Raw genomic sequence first — 25777 nt, forward strand, 5'->3', positions numbered from 1 at the left:
GGTTGTTTTAAGGTGTGCGGTCCCAAGCTAATTCCTTGACAACAAATTCTAGGTATTATAATCAGACTAGACCAAACACAAAGGTTATTATACATGTCATGAGGTTGATTGTACTCAAAATGACCTCGTTCAGTACGTATTTGTGACCCGACTTGATCATGAACATGATGTTTTCACGATATACAGACACGATGTGAGTACTATATACATGTATACAAGCACAACACGTTTTAATTTTCATGGGGAAGATCAAACTGTGTCCTTGTCACGAGTGTGATACGATGTTTATACGAGCTTTACACGTTATATCGTTGAAATATTGAATGCGATGTTTAACAGACACACACGCACGCACGCACGCACGCACGCACGCACGCACGCACGCACGCAATTATATCTGTTCCTTTCTTCCAGATCTGCAAACATGGAACCCGAGATGCAGACGTTCTCCTGGGTGGACTATCTCCTCTTCTCCCTTACTCTCGTTTTCTCAGCCTCCATTGGAATTTTCTGGTCTGTTAAAACGAGAAAGAAGATCGCCCAGTCTCCAGACCATCTGCTAACAGGCGACCGGAAGTTGCAGATATTTCCAGTGACTATGTCACTGGCAGCTAGCTTCTTGTCCGCCATCTTTATTATTGGGGTACCGACGGAGGTTTACGTGAACGGTGGCATGTATGTCTGTATCCTGTTCAGTTATATACCGACCATGGCCGTAGCAAGCATTTTCTTCGTACCGATGTTCCACAAACTGCGGTACACAAGCGCTTATGAGGCAAGTATCCATTCGGTGTTATTTCGTATGATTAGTTTCAAATTTCGTGGACAGCATCCGTGTTTTAGTGGTTGGTCGTGAAGTGCAATAACCTTGAACGCGACGTTAATGCCCATTTTATCTCACCTGGTCAATTCTGGATAATATCTGTTTTCAATTAGCGTTGTCATTGTCCCCTTAGAAATATATCTATAAGCTTGAATATATACATTTAATTAAGAAGCTTTTGGTATAATATATGGGGTGCTAGGAGTGACACGTCTGCGTAGCTAGCGTCCACGAACGTCTGCGTAGCTAGCGTCCACGATATGGTCAAACCCCATTTATCAGACACCCCATTTGTCATATACCCCGGTTGTGGCTTTACCTGATGTAGTAATAGACCAGTCCTCTTGAACACAATACACTTAAATCTCTACAGTGAAGGTCAAATTAATGCGTATGAAGTTAATGGATAGTTTGAAGTAATTGATCTACTCAGATACAATAGATTATGCATCGTATTATTTTCAGCCCGCATAGATTAAACTAGTGAACCATTTGATCATGAAAACAACTTATATTTGAAGGTTCCCACCTCAGCTTCTTACGAGGATATTGAGTTTTCTCAATGTACATGTTTTGACTAAATCGTGCATTTATTGTCGGAGCTATCTGATTTTGTCACATACATGGCAAGTTTGTAGAAAGTTGACTTGGTTACATCGCATAGACGTACGCCCTAGGTACGCTTTCAATATAACCTTTACACCACGAAGAAGATTGGCAATATTGTCACATGCTTTGATCACAAATTGAAGTTTATTTGGTGCTATTTGTATGAAATACGTTAATGGATATTCGTACAAAAAATCATTCAGCCGTGGTTTATAAATTTTATATAAAATGTGAAGAACATAAGAAATCAACTTCAAATGTCATAACAAAATATATCTTAATTAGTTAGAAATAATCTCAGAATTCATTTCAACTGTAAGAACTTGATTATGGACTCAGTACTACAGGGCACACCCAGGCAAGCCAATTAACTATTAACTGATAACATAGAAAATGAAAAGTAGAATCAGCATGAGAAATATGTGTTTTTAATTTTTATCATTATATATATCTTATTCACAGTGTTGAAGCAGAGAAGTGGAATTTTTTTTTTTTTTATTTGTTTGTTTTTTTGTTTCACGCCGTACTCAGCAATAATCCAGCTATATGACGGCGGTCTGTAAATAATCAAATCTGAACCAAACCATTCGGGTAATTGACATCATAAGCATCGACCTCCGCAATAGGGATACAAAGTCAGCGAGCCTGACCAAACGTCCCGTTAGTCGCCTCTTACGACAAGCGTGGGTTGCTGAAGATAAATTCAAACCCCGATCTTCACGGGACGTAAATTCTTTTCAAAACCATAAAAGAAAAGCGTGTTTTAGTAGCGACAAGTCTTGTAGTCTCATGCGGTGTCTGCCCAATGGAGTGTGATCGGGACAATTTTCACCACTTAGGTAACAAGCATTGGATAGTGGAAGAACTCAACCGTAGCATTTATAATTTCAATGTATCTGACAAATGGGTGAGACTCTGATATGTATGCCATACGTACCCTCTAGTGGTCGGAGGGACCCCTGGAGGTGAGCGTACATACACGGTTGGTTGGTTGGTTTGTTGTTTAACGCCGCACTCAGCAATATTCCAGCTATATGACGGCGGTCTGTAAAATAATCGAGTCTGGACCAGGCAATCCAGTGATTGACATCATGAGCATCGATCCACGCAATTGGGATCGATGACATGTATCAACCAAGTCAGCGAGCCTGACCACCCGATCCCGTTAGTCGCCTTTTACGACAAGCGTAGTCGCCTTTTACGACAAGCGTAGTCGCCTTTTACGGCAAGTATGGGTTGCTGAAGACCTATTCTACCCCGGAATCTTCACGGGTGACATACAAGGGATGTCCAAACACCCCTATACAGTAGTGGATTGAACCACGCTCTGTTAGGCGAGATATTTCAATGTTTATGTTACAGTGTCTCATTAGATATGTGGAATTTTTAAAATGCAATTGTATATGTGAAACTGTCATTCATCTATCAATTATCTGACACCAAGAATGATAACAATGCATGACGTAGATGCCGAAATATTTGCAAAACATGTACAAAAGGTTATGGCGCTCTGACCCTTCCACGGTTAAAGGAAGGCTGATGGATATCAGGTGCGTCGTCTCTTTAACCCGTGAACGCCCCATAAAGTTTTAACACTGCTAGGGATGTATTTTCCAAATTTGTTTAGTTCCTTATTTTTGCACCTTACATGAACGATGTCAGTTTCAGTCAGGTGAAAACATTACAAACGCATTGTCGTTGATTGATATTTTAGCAATTCCGAAATAACATCTGAAGTGAATCTGAAGTGGTCACGAATCGGAATTTTACCATGACGACATCATGCGATTCCCAACCTGTGAAAGACCTTAAATAACTCGTGACAATGGAATTCCTAGTTTATACAGGACACCTGTGTGCTGGGTACACCGGTCAAACTAACCGACTGACCATGACTGGTTACAAAACCAATGTTTACGCTATAAATGACAGCTATTATAGGGAAACGCTTGACATCCGCCAAATAAAATGTCACATTTTGAGTAAACAGGTACATTTCAATTGACAGTGAACAAGACTACCCATGTCCTGTCAAACATGACCGTATTGTGCTGTACGTGTTTTTTAAAAAAGGGTTACTTACGTACAAAGTGATGGGATCACTTGTGCAAGGGCTGTCCTTTGTATTAGGCTCTGGAAAGTGTGGGATGGAAAATCTCTGTCGATTTTATATGAATTCACATACATTCATTTGTATGCAGTTTTCGTGCGGTCCATTGTGTTTGACTCGGGACGATCATGAAATACATACACAGCTGTCAGTAGTTTATGCTGAAAGTGATGAATGGGCAAGAGATAGCTCTGAAACGTCGTTCAACATCTTTCCGAGGCAAGAGAGTTAACTGACAATATTAGTCCAGTATCCACCCTTGCCGAACTAGACTAGAATTATGGAGTTATATTTTGGCTGGACTAACAAGCCTTTGCATAGTCCGATCGAAATTGCTCAACAAAATCGACATCCAGTTCGAAAACTGCCGTGCAGATTTCGGTCGATTGCAGGATTTGCAAAGCATGTGTACCGTCAACGAAGCGTCAACAGATATTTTCCAAATCCTTTCTTGTCTAATCAAGGTGCTCACGTGATTTGATGTACTTTGATAAGTAAGACCCGTTTTATTACAAAATAGATCTTCATGGGATCATCTTGACTGGGCGCAGCAATTTCGATTGAAGCAAATACAAGTGATAAGAGAGGTGGAATCTGATTGGTCAATAGAAGGGACATAGAAGGGACATAACTCGTATTAGTCACGGGGGGGGGGGGGGGGGGGGCGCTACGATCGAGCCCAGACATTCCAACAGTCACTTAACTCCCTTGCCTCGGGAAGACGCATTACAAGACTAAAAAAAGTTCATAAAACTGGTGTCATGTATGCTGAATATGTGTCTTATGTTTTAGTATCTTGAGAGGAGATTTAACAAGGCCATCCGGATAATGGGATCCCTGACATTCACGGTAGAGATGGTAAGAATCTAATTTCTTACGTTTAAACATTTTTTTATCAGTGTGGGGATAACATTCAAACGCGTGCCGGACCGTCAATATAATAATATGCTCGTTTTAACAACTGAACTTAATGAGAATAATTTATACCTGAACACTTTTAAAATGAAAGACGATTACAAAGGTTGATTAATACATTTTTTATCAATTGTCTTAACTTATTTGATTGTCATTAGAAAAGAATTAATTGTATCGTAAGTGACCGATTTCAGGCAAGAGTACCGAGTTTGAATGATAATGAACCAATGAACTGATTACCGTTGACTCAAAAAACATTAATGGCACCATTGTTTGTGTCAATATAATAAACAACAGTCTCTAGCAGTCATAACCATTTGAAACATTTTCATCATTAACTTTTGCTGTTACTGAAGCAATAATTGATAAATAAATGAATACAGAAATATTATTTTAGATATAGAAAAAACAAAATTTGTCCTTTAGATGAATATTTAGATTATAAGATTATTTAGAGTATTAGAAAGTCTATATCAGATCCCTGGGCGCATCATACGAAAAGGGGGTATTTTTTGTTACCTTGCTAGGCTCAAAGGCATAACATGAAGGACTGGTCGTCTCGGAGTCAGTACATTGTGTCTGAGAGGGGTATGAGTTTTAAACTGCTGCAAGTTATTTCAATGGACTAACACAATAAAACTGGCTTTTCTCGGGGCTAGTACCCGTCGCTAAATAAGAGTCAGATAATCATTTCACCACACCTCACCTATATTGTAGAGGGTATGCCAAAGTTTCATAAATTATATTATACATAATGCCAGATACGAGGGCTGGTCACAAAAATCTAATCTAACAAACAAAACCAACAATTGTGTGTGAAACTTTCCGGTAGCTGGATAGGTTGTTAAAAGGGGATAATAGCGTGTTAACGTATCTCTCACGCATTTCATCACATCGGAACCAGCTTTCATGTGAGGATCGCTCATAAACCCAGATTCCCTGCCTAGCACATCTCGGAAGCTTGACAACTGTCGCTGCTGGGTGAATATGAGGGCTGATGAAAAGGTTCTAAGCCAAACAAACAAAACCAACGATTTTGAAAGTTTTTTTTAATTTTATGTTTCAACATAATCTCCCTGCTTTTCAATACACTTGTCATATCGATAGTGAAGCTTTTCAATTCCAGTTTTCTGAATAGACCCTGAAAATCCATTCACGGCAGCTTTGAGGTCATCGTTGTCGTCATAGCGCTTTCCACGAAGGTGTTCTTTCAGTTTAGGAAACAGGTGGAAATCATTTGGTGCCAGGTCTGGCGAGTATGGAGGGTGGGGAAGCTAATCGAACCCACATTGTCGCACAGCAGCCTTTGCAAGTTGAGAGGTGTGAGAAGAGGCATTGTTTTGAAGCAGTAGAACTCCAGCAGTCACCATTCCTCGCCGCTTTTCTTTGATAGAATCACTCAGGCGATGAAGCAAATCGGCATAGGAGGCAACGGTAATCGTCTTCGGACTCTCTAGATAATCAACAAGGATCACACCCTTTCCATCCCAGAATACAGTGGCAATAACTTTCTTCACTTGAAGATCTTGAAGACTTGAATTCCTTTGGTGCCGGAGAAGTGGAATGGTGCCATTCCATAGGTTGACGTTTTGACTCGGGATCATAGTGGTAGACCCATGTTTCATAACCCGTTACTAATCTCCTTTTGAATTTGACGAAATCCTCCTCAATTATAGCTCAAAATTTGTATCTGTCATTGTCCTTTAGATGAGGATTTTGAATCTTTGGCACCCAATGAGCAATTTTTTCTTATTCATCTGTGGATGCATGGCTTGGATCCATGGCTTTGAACTGAGTCTTCCCCAAGTTTAGCAATGGTAATGCGTCTATCTGACAGTTTCTCTATCTCCTTGATTAATAGTGGAATAGCTGGGGCACTTATCCCCATACACTTGTGACATGCGGTCATGAATTTCTTGAGGAGTAAAGTAAAAAACTTGATGACTGCTCGGTACTCGTTCTTTTCAATTTTTGTGTCCAGCTGGCCCCCCTCACGTTCAACTGGCTGTCACTAACACACAAACGGCTTGAACAGACCAAACACACTTGCAATGAACTACACACACAATGTACTATACTGACTAGCTCACCGTGTTGTGGCCCACATTTGAAAGTTAGTCAGGCTTAGAACTTTTTGACCAGCCCTTTAAATGAATATGTTTATTTTGTCTTGTAGATTATATATATGGGCGTTGTAATGTACACCCCTTCACTGGCGCTGAGTCAAGGTAGGTATATACGCTATACCAGTATATACAATTGCACGCTTAAATTTGAAACCATATTGTCATTATAAACATGACTGCAATTGGTCAACTTTCAGAAATTATGTATCCTTTACTCATCATGTTCTGTAAAAGAGGCACATTTTATATTTGTAGTCCTCGTGGAAAAAACAGGCGAGAATAAACCTCATGCACTCTATTGCTGGTTGCAAGAGACGGTTAAATTACATCAATGGTCAGGTTCCGTGACTTGCATTGCGTGTCATCGTACGCCGACGGCGTCGGACGTTGCTCATAATATCAATCACTGTTTTGTTAGGCACAGACTCGATAATTTACAAAGTGCCAGAACAGGTGGCGCGGGCATCTTAGGAGCCACAATTAGGTGTGTTAGAAATCAATGGTCATGGGTTCGAATATCAGATTCGCCCTGATTATGTTTCTTGATTTGTCAGATTCATTGGGTCGTGAGTTTCCCATGAGCGGTAAACAGCGTCGAATGCACATCACATCAATATCACATCAATCTGACATGCCGTGTTCAAAACGGAGTTACGCCTGCCTTCCTGCCTTTGATCGATAGTTTTGTATTTATACTTAATTGACGTGTAGACGAAATAAACAGCTCGATGTTTATTTCAGTAACTGGACTTTCAATGGAACTTTGTATACTAACGGTGGGCCTTGTCTGCACGTTCTACACTACGATTGTAAGTACTAATGCGACGTGTCTAAAACATATTGTTTACATAAATTCTATCGTGGCATACTTGTTCTTCAAACTCGATAACATATTGCAGTTGTATGCTATGTTGCAGTTGCATGTCAAGTCATGTTGCAGTTGTATGCTATGTTGCAGTTGCATGTCATGTTGCAGTTGTATGTCATGTTTCAGTTGTATGCTATGTTGCAGTTGCACGATATGTTGCAGTTGTATATCATGTTTCAGTTGCATGTCATATTGCAGTTGCATGTAATGTTGCAGCTGTATGTTATGTTGCAGTTGTATGTCATATTGCAGTTGTATGACATGTTGCAGTTCGGTGACATGTTGCAGTTGTATGTCGTAGTGCAGTTGCACGATATGTTGCAGTTGTATGTCATGTTGCAGTTGTATGACAAGTTGCAATTGCATAGCATGTTACAGTTGCATGACATGTTGCAGTTGTATGTTATGTTGCAGTTGCATGACATGTTGCAGTTGCATGACATGTTGCAATTGCATAGCATGTTACAGTTGCATGACATGTTGCAGTTGCATGTCATGTTGCAGTTGCATCACATGTTGAAGTTGTATGTCATGTTGCAGTTGCATGACATGTTGCAGTTGCATGTCATGTTGTAGTTGCATGACATGTTGCAATTGCATGACATGTTGCAGTTGTATGACAAGTTGCAGTTGCATGACATGTTGCATTTGCATGACATGTTGCAATTGCATAACATGTTGCATTTGCATGACATGTTGCAGTTGCATGTCATGTTGCATTTGTATGATATGTTGCAGTTGTATGTCATGTTGCAGTTGCATGACATGTTGCATTTTCATGTCATGTTGCAGCTGTATGTCATGTTGCAGTTGCATGACAAGTTGAAGTTGCATGTCATGTTGCAGTTGCATGTCATATTGCAGTTGCATGTCATGTTGCAGTTGGATGTCATGTTGCAGTTGGATGTCATGTTGCATGTCATGTTACATTTGTATGGCATGTTGCATGTTATGTTGCGGTTGTATGTCATGCTGCATGTCATGTTGCAGTTGCATGACAAGTTGCATTTGCATGTCATGTTGCAATTGCATGACATGTTGCAGTTGCATGACAAGTTGCAGTTGCATGTCATGTTGCATTTGTATGTCATGTTGCATGTCATGTTACAATTGCATGACATGTTGCAGTTGCATGACAAGTTGCAGTTGCATGTCATGTTGCATTTGTATGTCATGTTGCATGTCATGTTACAGTCGTATGTCATGTTGCATGTCATGTTACAATCGTATGTCATGTTGCAGTTGTGTCATGTTGTATGTCATGTTGCAGGGTGGTATAAAAGCTGTTGTGTGGACAGATGTTTTTCAACTGTTCATCATCACTGGAGGGCTACTTGCCCTTGTAGTACAAGGCGCCATGGATGTAGGGGGACTGGGAAAGATGTTTGAGAGGGCCACCTTAGGGGGAAGAATGCCATATTTTGAGTAAGAATTGTTTTGCTAATACAGATCCGTCTTTTGTATTTTTATGTTCTTGATCATCATGATCATCATCTATATTGTATTATTATTCTGTACAGATTAAAATAAAAAATAGAGCAAAGAGGGTTTTGGTGATCATCATCATCATTATTATTATTATTATCATCATCATCATCATCATCATCATCATTATCATCATCATCATCATCATCATCATTATTATTATTATCATCATCATCATCATCATCATCATTATTATTATTATTATTATTATTATTATTATTATTAATTTTTTTCACCAGCTTCAATCCTGACCCCTTCGTGAGGAACAGCTTCTGGACTCTGAACATCGGTGGTTTCTTCACCTTCCTCACAGTCTACGCGTCAAACCAGGCCACGCTACAGCGATACTCCAGCGTGAAGACCCTGAAAGGAGCGCAACTGTGAGCATAGGATGATATAGTAGTGAGAAAGTTGGGTAATAAACAAGCTATGTTTCCAAAGTACAGCTCGTGCTCACAAATATTTGTTTGCGAACAAACAGCACAAGGTTTCAAAACATTTAGCACGGTTAGGGCAACCTAACTTTTGCATTGAAAAGACAGACTGTTTACCTCTATTCTGCCACGACATAAAAGCGAAATCTTTGTTTTTTTAGCCCACTGCTTTACGTGGGTTGTCGTTCATAATTGAGGAAACCCATATGATATCCTCACATCGTCATTATTTTCTCGCAAGCATGACAGTCATTAAATGTGTGCAGATAACATCACGAAAGGGCGGCTCAAAAGAAACAAAACAGACTCGCAAGGTGTAATTTCTACACCGCACGTCACTATTGTACCCCACCTGGCACTTTGTGACCCAAGGGATATGACGTCAATATAAATATACAAAAGCGCACAACATCAAGCTCAAATTAGAACACACTCTCGAGTCGATTTCTGTCTTATTTTCTGCCCAAAATGTATTGTCATACATACATTGGTGTTGAATTAGCACATTTTTAAAACTTTAATTGTTTAATTAATCATTGAGAAGAAAGTCTTTATTTTAAATATGAGCTTCTGCGTTGATACGGCCGTTAAATCCGCTCTTTAATGGGGTGTGTGTGGGTGGTATCTCTATTGGAAACCGCTTGATTACCATTCTTAATTACTACCAATCAGAATCGATTATTTTTCAAGTTCATGGTACAATTGGGCCTAATGCCACTTTGAACCCGGGTTCAAGTCCCCTCACGGGTGCAAAGTGTGAAGCTCATTTCTGGTGTCCCGTGATATTGTTAGAATATTAACAACCCCGTCAAAGTGTGCAGTGACGACACGGTTTTATCCCTCAGACGTTCAGCCTTACCAAAGAGTGAATGACTGAGTAATGTCGTATAACCAGAATAAATTTAAATCACGGCGTGCACGGGAGGGGGGGGGGGGGGGGGGGGGGGGGGGGATGCTGATCTTTGATGTTAACCAGCACGGGTACAGTGCTGACAGACCAAGGTTCATATTCGTGGCTTCCGGGGTAGAATTGGTCTTCAGCAATCCATGCTTGCTGTAAAAGACGACTAACGGGATCGGGTGGTCATGCTCGTTCACTTGGTTGATGAAAGTCATCGTATCCCATCGTGCGCGGCTGTGCATGATGTTAATGATGTCAATCACTTTTAGCAATATTCCAGCAATTACGCAGCGGAGGACACCTGGGCTTCACACATTGTACCCATGTCGGGAATCGAACCCGGGCCTTCGGCGTGACGAGCGAACGCTTTACCCACTAGGCTACCTCACCTCCCACATGGCGGATGAAGTGTCATCATTCCTGGTGTCGTTGAGCGCTGGTTGTGATTTCAGTCACTGGATTCGAACTAATTATAACAGGTCATGGCTCGATTCGTTACAGACAACTACGATACAGCTGGAACAAAATGTTAAACAAAATTCTGTCACTCATTGATACAGGCGGTGCCGTAGCCTTCTTGTTAAAGCATTCGCTCGTCACGTCGGTGAACCAAGTTCGATTCCCCAAATGGGTACAATGTGTGAAGCCCATTTCTTGTATCCCCCGCCGTGGTATTAAGTGAATATTGCAAAAAGACGGCGTGAAACAATACTCACCAACTCATTTCATGTTTTTTTTGTTTCTCCAGTGTCCTGTGGCTGACCTTGCCTATCGCCGTCATGAATATGCTTCTCATCTGTGCTGTCGGCCTTGCTATCTATGCGCGCTACCACGACTGTGACCCGTTTCTCAGCGGGCGAATCGCCAAACTTGACCAGGTATGAGGTTTCAATTGTTTACGTACAAACTACACACAATTCTTGCACCAAATGTAAAACTTCAATGTTTAAGGAACAGTCTTGTTCGTATCGCTGTGCCATGAGTGAGTGACTGAGTTGGGTTTTAAGGATTTTTAAATAAGATAACTTTAACAGGGACTAAATTTAAGTCAAAGGTGCAAAGAGAATACTACGCAAGCTTCTCTGATTATTTTTAAACCCCAAAATCAAGGCCTAACTTTTTTAACTTCCCAATGTTAACAACATAATACACATAAAATTGGCTCTTTCTCGAATTACACTTGTGTAGCTTCGGTCTACTGCAAACCTCTAAACAATCATAAAAGTGAGTGAGTGAGTATGGTTTTACGCCGCTTTTCACATTATTCTAGCTATATCGCGGCGTGTGGGAGGAAAGCCCGAAGTGATGCAGGTCTCAGATGTTTACCACTTCGGTGAAACCCTAGAGCACGGATATGGTGCTTACAAACCTAGAAACATAATCGGGGCGAACCGGAATTCGAACCCACAATCATAGGTTTCTGGTGTGCCCAAGGGACGCAACTCTGCACAGCGAATTGCAGCACCTTAGACGACTGGGCCACTTGTGTCCCCCTCACAAGCGTTGAGCTGACATCACTTCACAGAAAGCCTCAGTGTCTTCTACGTAATGTCTTTGTTCCATCGTAACTGTAATAATTAAGCAACGTTGTACCACAGAACCCAGGATGTGAATCTGATGCAAGCAATGAATCAGGCAAACCATCATGTGTGTTTAACATCGCTAGTATTTACTTGATGACATTTAGCAATAGAGGCATCATTAATAGATATATGACTGAGGTCTACTCGTGGTTTCACTTTACCGTATTCTGTCTGATTAGTGAAATGATGTAGGCTTACTCCGTACTGTAATGGTCAGGTGAATCTATTCGAACCCACAATCATAGATTTCTGGCGTGCCCAATGACGCACAGCGAATCGAGGCGCCTTAGACGACTGGGCCACCCGTGCTCCTCCTTCACGATTTTGTTTCTTGGTCTGTCAGCATACCAGTGTTCGTGGGTTTCACCGAAGTGGTAAACGTTTAAGACCTGCATCACATCGGGCTTCCTCCCACATTGAGCGGACACCATGAATAACGTATTGGGACAATGATGTGCTCAACAGCATTTTCATGTTTTGGGGAAAACTGAATGATTATTAATATAATGAAGAATCTTCTGGTATCCTCTTCTCAGAAATCAGAAAATCTGGTGTGACGTGTACATGTAGCAACGTTAACACAGCATGTGTGACCGGAGAAGGAAGAATAGGATATATATTGCACATGGTCATATGCAGGGCGCGATTGTCCCGCTATATATGATGGATACCCTCTCTTTATATTCACAGATTGTACCGTTATATATGATGGATACCCTCTGTTTATATTCAAGGATTGTACCGCTATATATGATGGATCCCCTCTCTTTATGTTCACAGATTGTATCGCAAAATATGATGGATACTTTTTATATTTACAGATTGTACCGTTATATATGATGGATACCCTCTCTTTATATTTACAGATTGTACCGTTATATATGATGGATACCCTCGATTTATATTCACGGATTGTACCGCTATATATGATGGAGACCCTCTTTATATCACAGATTGTACCGCTATATATGATGGATACCCTCTCTTTATATTCACAGATTGTACCGCTATATATGATGGATACCCTCGGCAGCATTCCTGGCCTACCAGGACTATTTGTTTCCTGTATTTTCAGCGCTTCTCTCAGGTATATAAATACAAAATGCTAACACAGTTTGGTCAATAGTGAACCTCAATATTTTTGTAGTAGTTTTGTGTGTGTAGAGTTTAACCTCTTTAATCCATTGCCCGTCCTTGCGGCAATCTTATTTTCTCGGACGAATACTGCTACTCAGGTTACATAGCTAAACTGACGGCCAAAAGAAACGTTACCAACATTAACTGATTTGCCACTTTGAAACAGAGATGCCAACATGTTCAAAAACAGTAAAGAACACATCTCACGAATACAGCCTTCATGTTCTCTGTCGTTCTTTGCACGTGCTTTGCGGATTTGGGGAGATATTGGTGTTTTTCAGCAATTTTTAAAAACATTCTTTCCCAAATTATCGTGCAATTTCCGAGTATAAATTACGCACGGATCTGTTCCCTAACATTGGTTGCAATGATTAACACCAACGAACATGCCAAGACTGACCGCTGTCCAGAGGGAGAGAGCCATGGGTATGCTGCAGATGGGAGCGACACAGAGAGAGGTTGCCGTTAACATGAACTGCTCCAAGATGACCATTACCAGACTGGTCGCACGTCTCCGAGAGACTGGCAGAACCGCAGACAGACCAAGGCGTAGTAGACCAAAGGTCACGACCCCGCAGGATGACCGCTATTTACGGGTACTTCATCTGAGGAACGGGGCACTGGTGGCCCAGTCGTCTAAGGCGCCTCGATTCGCTGTGCAGAGTTGCGTCCCGGTTCGACCCGATTATGTTTCTAGGTTTGTCAGCACCATACCCGTGCTCGTGGGTTTCACCGCTGTGGTAAACGTCTGAGACCTGCATCACTTCGGGCTTTCCTCCCACATTAAGCTGACACGCCGCGATATAACTGGAATACTGTTAAAAGCGGCGTTAAACCGAATTCACTCTCTCACTCATCTGAGGAACAGATTTCTTACTGTGACGTCATCAGCTGCCAACAGCTTAGGACATCCGGTCAGCAGACAATTGTGCTGGTCATATTTTATCCTTGAAATATCGTTGGTAACGTTTCTTTTGGCCGTCAGTTTATAAAGGAAATACTCAGTAAAATGATTCGCTTACCCAGGAAAATGTTAATTCTTAAGCCGTTCAGATTAATAGCGTTTAACTGTACATTTCTATCTTCTCGAGGCAACACCATAAGGCAAAGATCACTTATGATGCCTGTCATTTGGAACGATTTCATGAATATGAAGGTGTTCATTGACTGAATTGTCTTTGCTTGCTTAATGATTAAATCACGTCTTTGTTGTTAAGCCGAACTCAATGCATTTGGTTTCAGTACCGTCTCATCAGGCGTGAACTCTCTGGCCGCTGTGTCAATATGCGACTACCTAAAACCTGCCCTATCATTGTTTGGGAAGAAGCCCTCTAACAAAACACTCTCTGTTCTCTCCATGGTGTGCTGTAAGTTATATTTTCTATGACGTTGTATATGTATCAAACAATTTCGAAACGGATATTTTCATAAAAACAATATGTCGATACGTAATTTCTGATTGATTAATTAACAGTCATGGTGTAAACAATGTCGTTGAACACCGCACACGATAATAATCGAACAGAGAATGTTCGATGCTACCAGGGAAGAATGACACAATACAATATATACATGCAGCAGAACAATCGTATTTCCGGGACTTGCCGAGGATGTTTTCAAAAAGATTATTACAACTCCATTCAGTGATAAACGGTTGATTTTGCAATGAGAAGCGTTATGTGCAAATGAACAACGAACAACAATACAATCATGTCTGTGTTAAACTCCCAGTATTAAAAGTGTACATAAATTTTGGGAGCCATGCGTTACCGCGCGTAGTAACCGAAATAACGCTTTATCGAAGAGCGCAATAGCGATCGATCACTGTATTTATATTGTAATGGATCCTGTAAGATTTGTATTTGTGAGAACACACATAATAAATGACAAATAACAGTGCGAGAATCAATTAGGTCACGTAATAATTGGAAATCAGCCTAATGTGTTATTATATCAGGTAATCACTGATATTTAACATTAGAGGTTATGAATGTATTCATATGATCATTGAATATTACCATTTACAGTTATCAGATCATGTAATAGTTGATAATTAACATTTGCAGTTATTAATAAGTTCATGTAAAGATTGTGTTTTACCATAAACAGTCATTAATTAGTAATAACGTAATAAATAAATTATTAGTGAGTGAGTATGGTTTTACGCCGCTTTTAGCAATATTGCAGCAATATTACGGCGTGGGACACAAGAAATGGGCTTCACACATTGTACCCATGTCGGGAATATATAAATCATTAAATGGTAATAACATAATATTGATGACATTGACAGTTATTAGATCACGTTATTGTTGAAAAATTAACATAAGCTGTTATTAATTAGTTCACATAATCATTGCCAATTAAAACTAATAATTATTAATGTGTTCATGTAATCATTGTCAGTTAACTTTTCAAGTAATTAGTTCAATATTAATTAGAAGTTAATATAAGCAATTATTAGTTCACTCGAAATGGACAATTTTGTCTTCGGTGACCTACATTTTCAAGTACAAAATACATTGTTTGATATCTTTGTTGTGGGGTTGTTATTGTACGCTCAGGAGGACCTGAAACTAAGCTGCAAATTGTGATGCTACGAAATGTTGTATCTACTTCAGTGAATGAGATAGATGATGTATCCCATACTGCATGATTCCCTTATCGGATTGGGGGGCACGGGTGGCCCAGTCGTCTAAGGCGCCTCGATTCGCTGTGCAGAGTTGCGTCCCTTGGGCACGCCAGAAACCTATGATTGTGGGTTCGAATCCCGGTTCGCCCTGATTGTTTCTAGGTTTGTCAGCACCATACCCGTGCTCGTGGGTTTCACCGAAGTAGTAAACGTCTGAGACCAGCAACACTTCGAGCTTTCCTCCCACATTAAGCTGACACGCCATGATATAACTGGAATACTGTTTAAAGCGGCGTTCAACCCAACTCACTCACTCCTTATCGGATTGACCTTAACTGCATGCACATGGACATGTTTTTGAAACGAAAAGGTACATCTTTTTTCAATTATGATATAATCATAAAAAAAATATCTTGCGAAAGAACAGATAAAAAGGAATGTGATTTAAACTCACACAATATTGTGTCATAGCGGTTTTAGAGAGATTTCTCATCTTTCTTTGCGATCATAGAAGTAACGCGTCCCTGAACATAACCCTATTGGAAGCCATGATTCTAAGACGTGTTGTTAAATTACAGAAACCTTCACAATAGAAGATGACTTCATGATTCATTATTTATTTACATTTTGTTTGTTTCTTTGTTTGTTGTTTAACGCCGCACTGAAATATTTCAGCTATATGATGGCAGTTTGTAAATATGCGAGTTTGGACCAGACAGTCCAGAGATTGATATTATGAACATCGATCTACGCAATTGGGATCCGATGACATACATCAACCTGACCACCGGAACCCGTTAGTCGCCTCTAACGACACGTACGTGTATAGGCGCCTCTTTTGTGAAGGGGGACACGGGTGGCCCAGTCGTCTAAGGCGCCGCGATTGGCTGTGCAGAGTTGCGTCCCTTGGGCACGCCAGAAACCTATGATTGTGGGTTCGAATCCCGGTTCCACCGATTGTGTTTCTAGGTTTGTCAGCACCATACCCGTGGTCGTGGGTTTCACCGAAGTTGTAAACGTCTGAGACCTGCATCACTTCGGGATTTCCTCCCACATTAAGCTGACACGCCGTAATATAACTGGAATAATGTTAAAAGCGGCGTTATACCCAACTCACTCACTCACCAACTCTTACGTGATGAAGCATGGGTTGCTGAAACCTATATCAACCCGGATCTTCACGGGTTATTTACTTACATATAACTTTAACCCTTTCACTGCAGCAATATTTTACGGGCTCCTGACAGTTGGCCTGGCGTACGTCGCAGGCATCGTGGGGAGAACTGTGCTACAAATTGGTCTAAGTGTCTTTGGAATGCTGGGAGGACCGTTGCTCGGGCTGTTCTGTAACGGAATGTTCTTTCCCTTCGTTAACTCTTGGGTAAGTCTGGTATAAATGTATATACAGTGCAGCCCCGTTACTGTTCGTACGGAAGCCTTTTAGGACCATGTCCCAAAAAAATCATATCCCTATTAACTGGAAATTTCCAATTAGTATCCCTATTAACTGGAAATTTCCACTTAGTATCTGGAATTTGTCCCCTGATATTTAACAAACACGTTGTTGTGATATACCTGAATAACTTTTAAAAACAGCGTTAAACCCAAATGACTCATTGACATTATATCCACTTAACTGTCGCTATTAACCATACGCTTGCAGGGAGCTGGAGCCGGGTTGACTAGCAGTCTGGTCGTGTCCCTGTGGCTTGGGGTGGGCGCTGCTCTGAATCCTGCTCCGCGGGGTGCCTTGAATCTTGTCACGGATGGCTGCACCCTCGACAACAGCAATGTTACCACGACAGCATTATCTGCTATTTCCATCATCACAGCTTCCATAAATAGTACCAGTGTTCCATCTGTTACACGTGGCATGTAAGTATAGTGTTAAATGAAACGTCTTGATATAACTAACGGGTACCGTATTCGACGTAATTAGCGCCTAGGGCGCTCTCAAAATTAGAAATAGGGGGCTCTTATTAGAATATTATTTTGGAAAAAAAAAAGAGTTGAAAGATAAATTTCGTGGTTCATGCAGACAGCCTGAAATGTTTATATACGAGAGATATATTTTTTCCAGAATCTAATTGCCCATAATTAAGGGTGCATATAACACACGAGTGCGTATTATACGGGAATAAATAAATCTTGTCTACATTGATCAAAGGGGTGCTAATTGGGATTGTTCTCTAGCCAATATATTAGCAAATATCGCCGTGGGCGCTTATTTGAGCGGGGCGCTTATTACGTCGAATGCGGTATGTTTGTGTATTGGCGGATAGTGCAACTGACGGGTATGTTTTGGTAGATATTGTTATAAGGTAAAACTGCATCCCAAAAACCTCACAAAATGTAACAAATACTTAATACCTTTTAAAGAATGATTACCGTTGTGATAGATTGATTGATGTGATTGTTTGATAGAAGTGAGTGAGTGAGTGAATTGGCTTTAACGCCGCTTTTAACAGTATTCCAGTTATATCACGGCGTGTCAGCTTAATGTGAGAGGAAAGCCCGAAGTGATGCGAGTCTCAGACGTTAACCACGCGCTGATATGCAATATTTACATCATTTCAGTGACATTTTAGACAAGATATACAGTCTATCGTATCTACACTACAGCACAGTGTCGGTCATAGTCGCCATCGTTGTGGGAATTGTTGTTTCTAGTCTAACAGGTAAGAATACAAGACCGAATATATTTCTTTAAATCATCCTTAAAGCTTTGAAATAAACTCATCACCACGGTGGTAGAGTTTATGGGCGAAACTCACCATGCGAATGGACAGGTTCAATAACCACATGGGTACAATATGTCCACCTTCATGGTATTGATGGATTATTGCTAAATGCGGCGTAAAACCATATTCACTCGCCCACTCAGTCCCATTATTCAGTAGCGTGTTTAAAGAAGCTGCTTTTTATCTAACATGTAACGTGATACTTACACGTGTATTCGGTATCATTAACGAAATATTTTGTAAAATCAAAGGCTGCATCAACACATCAGTGATTGAGTGAGTGAGTGAGTATGGTTTTATGACGCTTTTAGCAATATTCCAGCAATATCACGGCGGGGGACACCAGAACTGGGCTTCAGACATTGTACCCATGTCGGGAATCGAACTCGGGTCTTCGGCGTGACGAGCCAACGCTTTAACCACTAGGCTACCCGACCGCCCCTCAGTGATTGAGTGAGCTGGTTCTAACGCCGCATTAAACATTAAGCCTCATGTGGGGGAAAGCCCACAGAGAAGCAGGTCAGAGACGCAGGTCAAACCCTCAAGCACGGTATAGTGCTGATAAACCCAGAAGTATAATCGGGTCGAACCGTGATTCAATATATATATTTTTTTTACTTATCCGATTAAGAGAGCGCCACGCAGTGCCAAAGCTTACGTCTCTGTCACGCGTGATTTTTTCTTAGCGTTGCATTTTCTACAACATTATTTGCAATTATCAATTCTCAGTTATCATTGTTAAATCGTTGCGATTCAACAACATTCAATAAGACGTGATCACGTGACCTTTGAGCCAAATATCAGGTACTGCACGTGCATGATGTGTTGCGGCGGCACGAATCACTTGTATCACAGTATCACAACAAATTTCACACGAACGTTCTTGACATGTATACTTTCATTTTATGTTGCGCATAGTTTGCCTTTTCAGAGTTTTATAATGACCAGAGATTGAAGCAATGCATGGTTCCATTTTTGGATTGTCGCGAATAAAATTGAGAGACTAATAATTCAGAAATTGGCCAGTCTTGGTTTAATGTTCACCTAATGTGTATATTATCTTGCGTACTTTCTGAAATACTTATATATATTGTTGTAGGTTGCAACAGAGAAAAGCCTGTGGATCCGACATTGTATATCCATATACGGGATGGGTTGTGTTCATATAAACAGGTAACTTCTGTGATTATTGTGTTCCTAATATGTTGTTACAATGAAAATTTTAAAGATAATTTTTATTGTCTGGATAACTGGATACTATATTCGGTATAGTGAGTGCTATTGTTTTTAACGTCGCTTTGATCCGAATTATGTGTTATCCGTGCAACGTTGGGATAAAGGAATTTCGGATTAAAGAGTGAGTGATTTGTTAAACATTGCTATGAACAAAATTCCAGTTATGGCACGAAGTTTCAGCTTTATCTGGGAGAGCCCGAAGTGATGCAGGTCTCAGACGTTTACCACTTCGGTGAAACCACGGAGCACGAGTAACCTAGAAACATAATCGGGGCGAACCGGGATTCGAACCCACAATCATAGGTTTCTGGCGTATTCAAGGAACGCAAATTTGCACAGCTAATTGCGGCGCATTAGAGGACAAGGCCACCCGTGCCCCTCCTCGGTAAATTATCGGCCTATGATCTCTATCGAAAATCGACAAATCTCGAAATACGGATACATCAATACACTGTTCACTATCCCGAGAACATCGAGTTAAAGGGGTTTCTCTGTACTTCTATCAACGAATATTCTACGATCAATTAGTAAAAGCAGGCGTATGCACTTACGAACACTTGGCAATGCCTTGCATATATATATACAGTAACTCCGTTTATACTCTCGAAAGTACCGTTCCCAGTGAAAGCGTATGGATAATGTTAGGATGAGATGGTAATGTTAACTGGCGCCTTATTGTTAGCTTGAGTTGTATTCTCCCCAGGGAGCTGAGCATGACATTCGAGAGAACCCTGATCCTTTGACCGGGGTAATAGTAGCGACGGCATTTGAACATACTCTAGTGTTTGGTTTATAACTTATAAATAATCCCAACTATTTTCATAATTTGTCAAAAGAGACAAAACTCTGTTATGATCATGATTAATATGTACTGAAAGCAGTCACTAGCCAATAGAAATGTAACCAGGTGTGCGTGAACACACATCTTCTGATAATGTTTTGATTTTAAATTGACACGATATACGGCTTTTCCATTGGACGACAGGTCGGTCACATGACCGCGAAATTGTCGTTCACAAGTGTATGAACGACACATTTTGACGTTCATACGTTTTTCAAGAGACCGTTTTCTTGAAAAGACGTAAACACTGACGGACTACTTCCACATTTCTGGGGAAAACCTTGAAAATTCCCCAGCACGAAAACATACAGAAGCGTTCTTTCTGAACATTTAGACGCTTTAATCTTGAATTCAGCGTTTCAGAAGACATTGAGAAACGTCAGAGAGTTTGACTGCGTGATTGTTCACGAATATCCTCGCTACGACCAATCCCAGTGAACAAAACGAAGAATGCACATCCAAACTATCGTAGTATCGACTCGATCCGTGTCTAGGCTGACAGTGACAGTCTACAGCAATCTATGAATTTATCTTAGTGTCTATTTGACACATCTTTAATCACCTTTATCGTGTCGGCCTCTTTACCAATCCATCAAAGACGGTAGAGACAATACAAATGCTTGTGGGTTTTGAAGTGAAGTGAAATGGGGTTTAACATCGCGTCCAAGAGTATTGCACTTATATAGCGACGTGCATGTACGTGTGTGTGTTTGTGCTGCTGCTTGTACTAGTCCGGACTGATGCCGATTTATAGTGCTAGCCCACTGAGATACCATGGCGCAGTTTAACATGAATACCCCACTCAGACACAGTATACTGACTCCGAGGCGACCAGTCTTTGTTTTAGCCCCTTAATGCCGAGCGCCAGACAGGGTCACAACAAGTACCATATTTTAACGTCTTTTGGTATGACGCGGCTGGGGATCGAACCCTAGACCTTCCGCGCTTCGGGCCGACGCTCTACCACTAGACCACAGAGGTGGTTTGTGGGCCGACTCCGTACACCTGAATAATCGAACAATGTCTTCTGATAACCCCTGGTAATGGTCATCACGGTCTTCATGTTCTCTGTTTCAGTGTCTGGCTGGATATACATTGGCACCAACGGACACATCTCTAACAGAAGCCCACCCTGCGCCTTATGCTCTACCATATATGGTAAATATATTGAGGACTAATTCTTTAAAAAAAGTGGTTAGATAATAATGAAAGCATTTTTTTAAACATGCATTTAAGCGTTCCCTTAAGATACAACCAAAGAAGCGAAAAAAGGGAAAAGGTTTTCTGAAAGACAAAACAACGTTGAGAATGACAAGGCAAAGAGTTCATTCCTTTGGATTACTTATGTATTTTTCTGTACTGATATTACTTATTTCATTAAAAAGTCTTTTCTCAAAATTATATATTAATTCCACGATTATGAAAGTTTTGGTCAGCAGATACGTAGAAAAACTGATTGAAACAAACCTTATGAAAACATATCACAGATTCTAAATGACTAAACTTTACGGATGCGATTCGTCCATAATTGCATTCCGCTGTTAGAAAATGCAGCAACCGTCTGATGCCATAATATTCAAAATTCAAAATTTTCGAAATGCATGTAGCCAATGCATTAAAAAAATCTTGAAACTTTGATTTTAGATTAAAGACTTACCTTTTCAATCACGCCATCACTAAGCTGATAACTTTCTTAAACGCTTCGAGGATACATTGCTTGTAAAAGTATGCGCAAGAAAAGTGGATTAGTAGAAGTAGTAGTCGTAGTAGTCGTAGTATTAGTAGTAGTCGTAGTAGTACTAGTAGTAGTCGTCGTCGTCGTCGTCGTCGTCGTAGTAGTAGTAGTAGTAGTAGTAGTAGTAGTAAGGCAACGCGTCACTAAGTTGCGTCCCTTGGGTATGCAAGGATCAGGTGATCTACGATGCAACGCCGTGATCCATTTGGATTTTGATTATAAATTTGTCATCACCATAGCTTTACTGGCGGGATTCGCTGAAGTGAAGACCTCTATCAATCGGGGTCTTCTTCCCACAAGGAGCTGACACATCGTGATGTACCTAAAATACTGTTTAAAATGGTGTTGAGCTAACTCACTCCTGTTGATTATAGGTGAACGGAGATTACAGTATACACGAGAAGGAGCATGGCATATCTTTGCTTGGAGAGAAGAAGATCGCAGTAAATGCAGACAAGATTGAGCGGATTCTTAGAGACGAGAGCAGGTCATCTTGTGTGTAGAGCCAGCAACACATCGTGTGTGTAGGATTTAACAACAGAGAGGCTTATTGATAAATGAATGACCATCCCACAAGCAATATGAGGCAGTTGACATCCTTCAGAGAGAGAGAGAGAGAGACTCTGTCTAACTAACTCTTTTAAGGATACCGGCATCATTGAGCATACTATTATTCTCTTCTGCATGGTTCCCTTATCTAAATAAATGTAAATATAAAAAAAATATTTAAAAAAATAAAAATAAAAAAAACAAAAAAAATAAATATGCATGATACATATTTTTTATTTCAGTTCTAGTATTTGCTATACACAGTTATTTCTTTTTCTTATCCTTATGTTATTATCACGTGTAATAGCTGCAGAGACAGTGAGAGACTCTTATAATTATGGTCACGATATGGCTGAAATATTGCCGATGTGACGTAAAGCTTTAACTCACTCACTCACTCTTATAATTATGTACAACTTAACAATGCACAGTTAAATAGAATCGAAATAATTTTAATCTCATAAACAACACAATTCTTTCGTTTATGAATCACGTATCTTTCTAGTGCATTTACAAGGCTTCTACTAAAATGAAATCCAGCAGATTGATCGGTTTTACGGTGAAGCTTCCTTTTTGTTGTCACGATTATTATTTTTCCGTGATTCTATGGTAACGACAACCATTATTTTTTTAATTAATTTTTATACGATTGTTTTGTATATAGTAGTCTGCTAGGTACCCGTCACACATTCCTATATATTAGTCTATTCGTCACATTATTCATTTCCCCCAGAATGGTTTGTACCAACGACAGCTAACAAACCGTAGTTTAGCATAGTGATCTTACATCTTAGCATTGTGATGCTGTATCATGGTATGAAAGTGTTAAATCTTACCATTGTGATGCTGCATCATGGTATGAAAGTGTTACATCTTATCATTGTGATGCTGCATCGTGGTATGAAACTGTTACATCATAGCATTGTGATGCTGTATCATGGTATGAAAGTGTTACATCTTAGTATTGTGATTCTGTATCATGGCATTAAAATGTTGATTCTTTGCACAGTGATGCTGTTAAAAAATGTTACATCTAAGCATAGAGATGCTGCATCATAATATATAGTACTACATCTTAGCAATGTGATTCTGTATCGTGGTATGAAAGTGTTACATCTTAGCATTGTGATGCTGTATCATGATATGAAAGTGTTACATCTTATCATTGTGATGCTGCATCATGGTATGAAAGTGTTACATCTTAGCATTGTGATGCTGTATCATGATATGAAAGTGTTACATCTTATCATTGTGATGCTGCATCATGGTATGAAAGTGTTACATCTTAGCATTGTGGTGCTGCATCCTGGTATGAAAGTGTTACATCTTAGTATTGTGATTCTGTATCATGGCATTAAAATGTTGAATCTTTGCACAGCGATGCTGTAATATGGTATGAAAGTGTTACAACTTAGCATTGTGATTCTGTATCATGGTATAAAAATGTTGACTCTTGCCATTGTGATGCTGTATCATTGTATGAAAATGTTGAATCTTAGGATAGTGATGCTGCATCATGGTATGAAAATGTTGTATCTTAGGATAGTGATGCTGTATCAGTGTATGAAAATGTTGAATCTTAGGTTAGTGATGCTGAATCTTAATATTTTATAAAATATATTATATAAATACTCATGTCTGTTTGGGGCGAAAAACTCTCTCAGCAGGCTGTGAAAAATCAAACACATCTCATTTTGTTGTGTTTTTGTTTTGTTTTTTGCGGTATCATCTTGGTAGCTAACTCTTTGGACATAAATCTTTAACTCGCTCACTCACGAGGGACTATTCGAGAAAACGAAATCAATCAAAACTCATCAAACATTCATGGGATGACAGAACATCATGCGTTTTCAGGTTTTCGGGTGTTTTCGACTTTTTGATCCCCTGAAATGTTAATTAGAACCTACGATTTTAGCCGAAAGTAACGAAAGTCGAACCGCGAAGGACGACCAGTGAAGCGGAAAACAATTAAAAAAATTGCTGTAGCGTACACGAGGGCTGACTAACACAAGCCGAGTAACGTGAAAACATTCAAGGACATGACGTCATCAATGTGATGACGTCAAAGAACAACAATTTATCAACGTTTGTCAACAGTAAATCAACGTTTGCGAACAACCATGTACACTTTCAGGATTGCGATGTTAATATTCACACCATCTTTCACGAACATCGAATAGTTTTCCATCGTAGATAATAAAACGTACGTTAAAGAAACATTACACCATGTGATGTAGACAAGTCAATTTTATTTCTATATGATAGGCATTATTACATCAACTTATTCAGTAATGTCAATTTAGTCATGTACAGTGCCACATGCCGACAAAAGAAACATCAATCGGCGAATCATATCGAGTAGGCAGGCATTGTTATACAACAACCAAGTATAGCGATGTTACAACCAAGTATAATGATGTTACAATCACGAATAGCGATGTTACAACCAAGAATAATGATACAACCACCATTAATGACGTTAAAACCGAGCATGATTATGTTACAACTATGAATATCGATATTACAACAAATAGCAATGATGTAACAACCAGGAATAATGTTAGAACCACCATTAATGATGTTACAACCATTAGTATATAGATGTTAAAACCAAGAATAGCGGCGTTACAACCAAGCATATTATTACAGCCAAGCATAACGATGCTACAAACCAAGAATGTTACAACCAAGACTATCGATGTTGGAACCAAGCGTAATATTACAGCCAAGCATAACGATGTTACAAACCAAGAATGTTACAACCAAGACTATCGATGTTGGAACCAAGCATAATATTACAACCAAGCATACTGATGTTACAACAACGAATAGCGGTGTTACAACCAAGCATAATGTTACAGCCAAGCATACTGATGTTACTACCACGAACAGCGGTGTTAAAACCAAGAATAATGTTACAACAAAGAATATCGATGTTATAACCACGAATAGCGGTGTTTCAACAAAGCACGATGTTACAGCCAAGCATAACGATGTTACGAACCAAGGATAATGTTACAACCAAGAATAACGATGTTACTACCACGAACAG

The 25777-nt window shown here is 40.0% G+C and overlaps 1 protein-coding gene across 1 annotated transcript; it reads left to right on the top strand.

Annotated features, from left to right (window-relative positions):
- Nucleotides 1–418: 418 nt before the first annotated feature.
- On the top strand, nucleotides 419–23412 carry LOC139478126 (sodium-coupled monocarboxylate transporter 1-like). The gene is made up of 15 exons (XM_071260452.1): nucleotides 419–775; nucleotides 4335–4400; nucleotides 6634–6685; nucleotides 7325–7392; nucleotides 8722–8876; nucleotides 9176–9316; nucleotides 11020–11149; nucleotides 12853–12941; nucleotides 14234–14358; nucleotides 16847–17004; nucleotides 17287–17498; nucleotides 18201–18301; nucleotides 19464–19537; nucleotides 21519–21599; nucleotides 22551–23412. Exons 1-15 carry the CDS (start codon nucleotides 425–427, stop codon nucleotides 22677–22679), a joined length of 1932 nt encoding a protein of 643 aa, XP_071116553.1. The 5' UTR covers nucleotides 419–424; the 3' UTR covers nucleotides 22680–23412.
- Nucleotides 23413–25777: the final 2365 nt, after the last annotated feature.

This window comes from Haliotis cracherodii, unplaced genomic scaffold (assembly GCF_022045235.1).
Source record: "Haliotis cracherodii isolate W230 unplaced genomic scaffold, xgHalCrac1.p SCAF_39, whole genome shotgun sequence".
Lineage (NCBI taxonomy): Eukaryota > Metazoa > Mollusca > Gastropoda > Lepetellida > Haliotidae > Haliotis > Haliotis cracherodii.

What these genes read in the sequence shown, in the direction of transcription:
- LOC139478126 (XM_071260452.1), top strand. Translation starts at nt 425, where the DNA reads ATGGAACCCGAGATGCAGACGTTCTCCTGGGTGGACTATCTCCTCTTC. An exon ending in GCACGTTCTACACTACGATT is followed by an intron (nt 7,393 to 8,721) that starts GTAAGTACTAAT and finishes GTCATGTTGCAG; the next exon opens with GGTGGTATAAAAGCTGTTGT. An exon ending in ACCCTGAAAGGAGCGCAACT is followed by an intron (nt 9,317 to 11,019) that starts GTGAGCATAGGA and finishes TTGTTTCTCCAG; the next exon opens with TGTCCTGTGGCTGACCTTGC.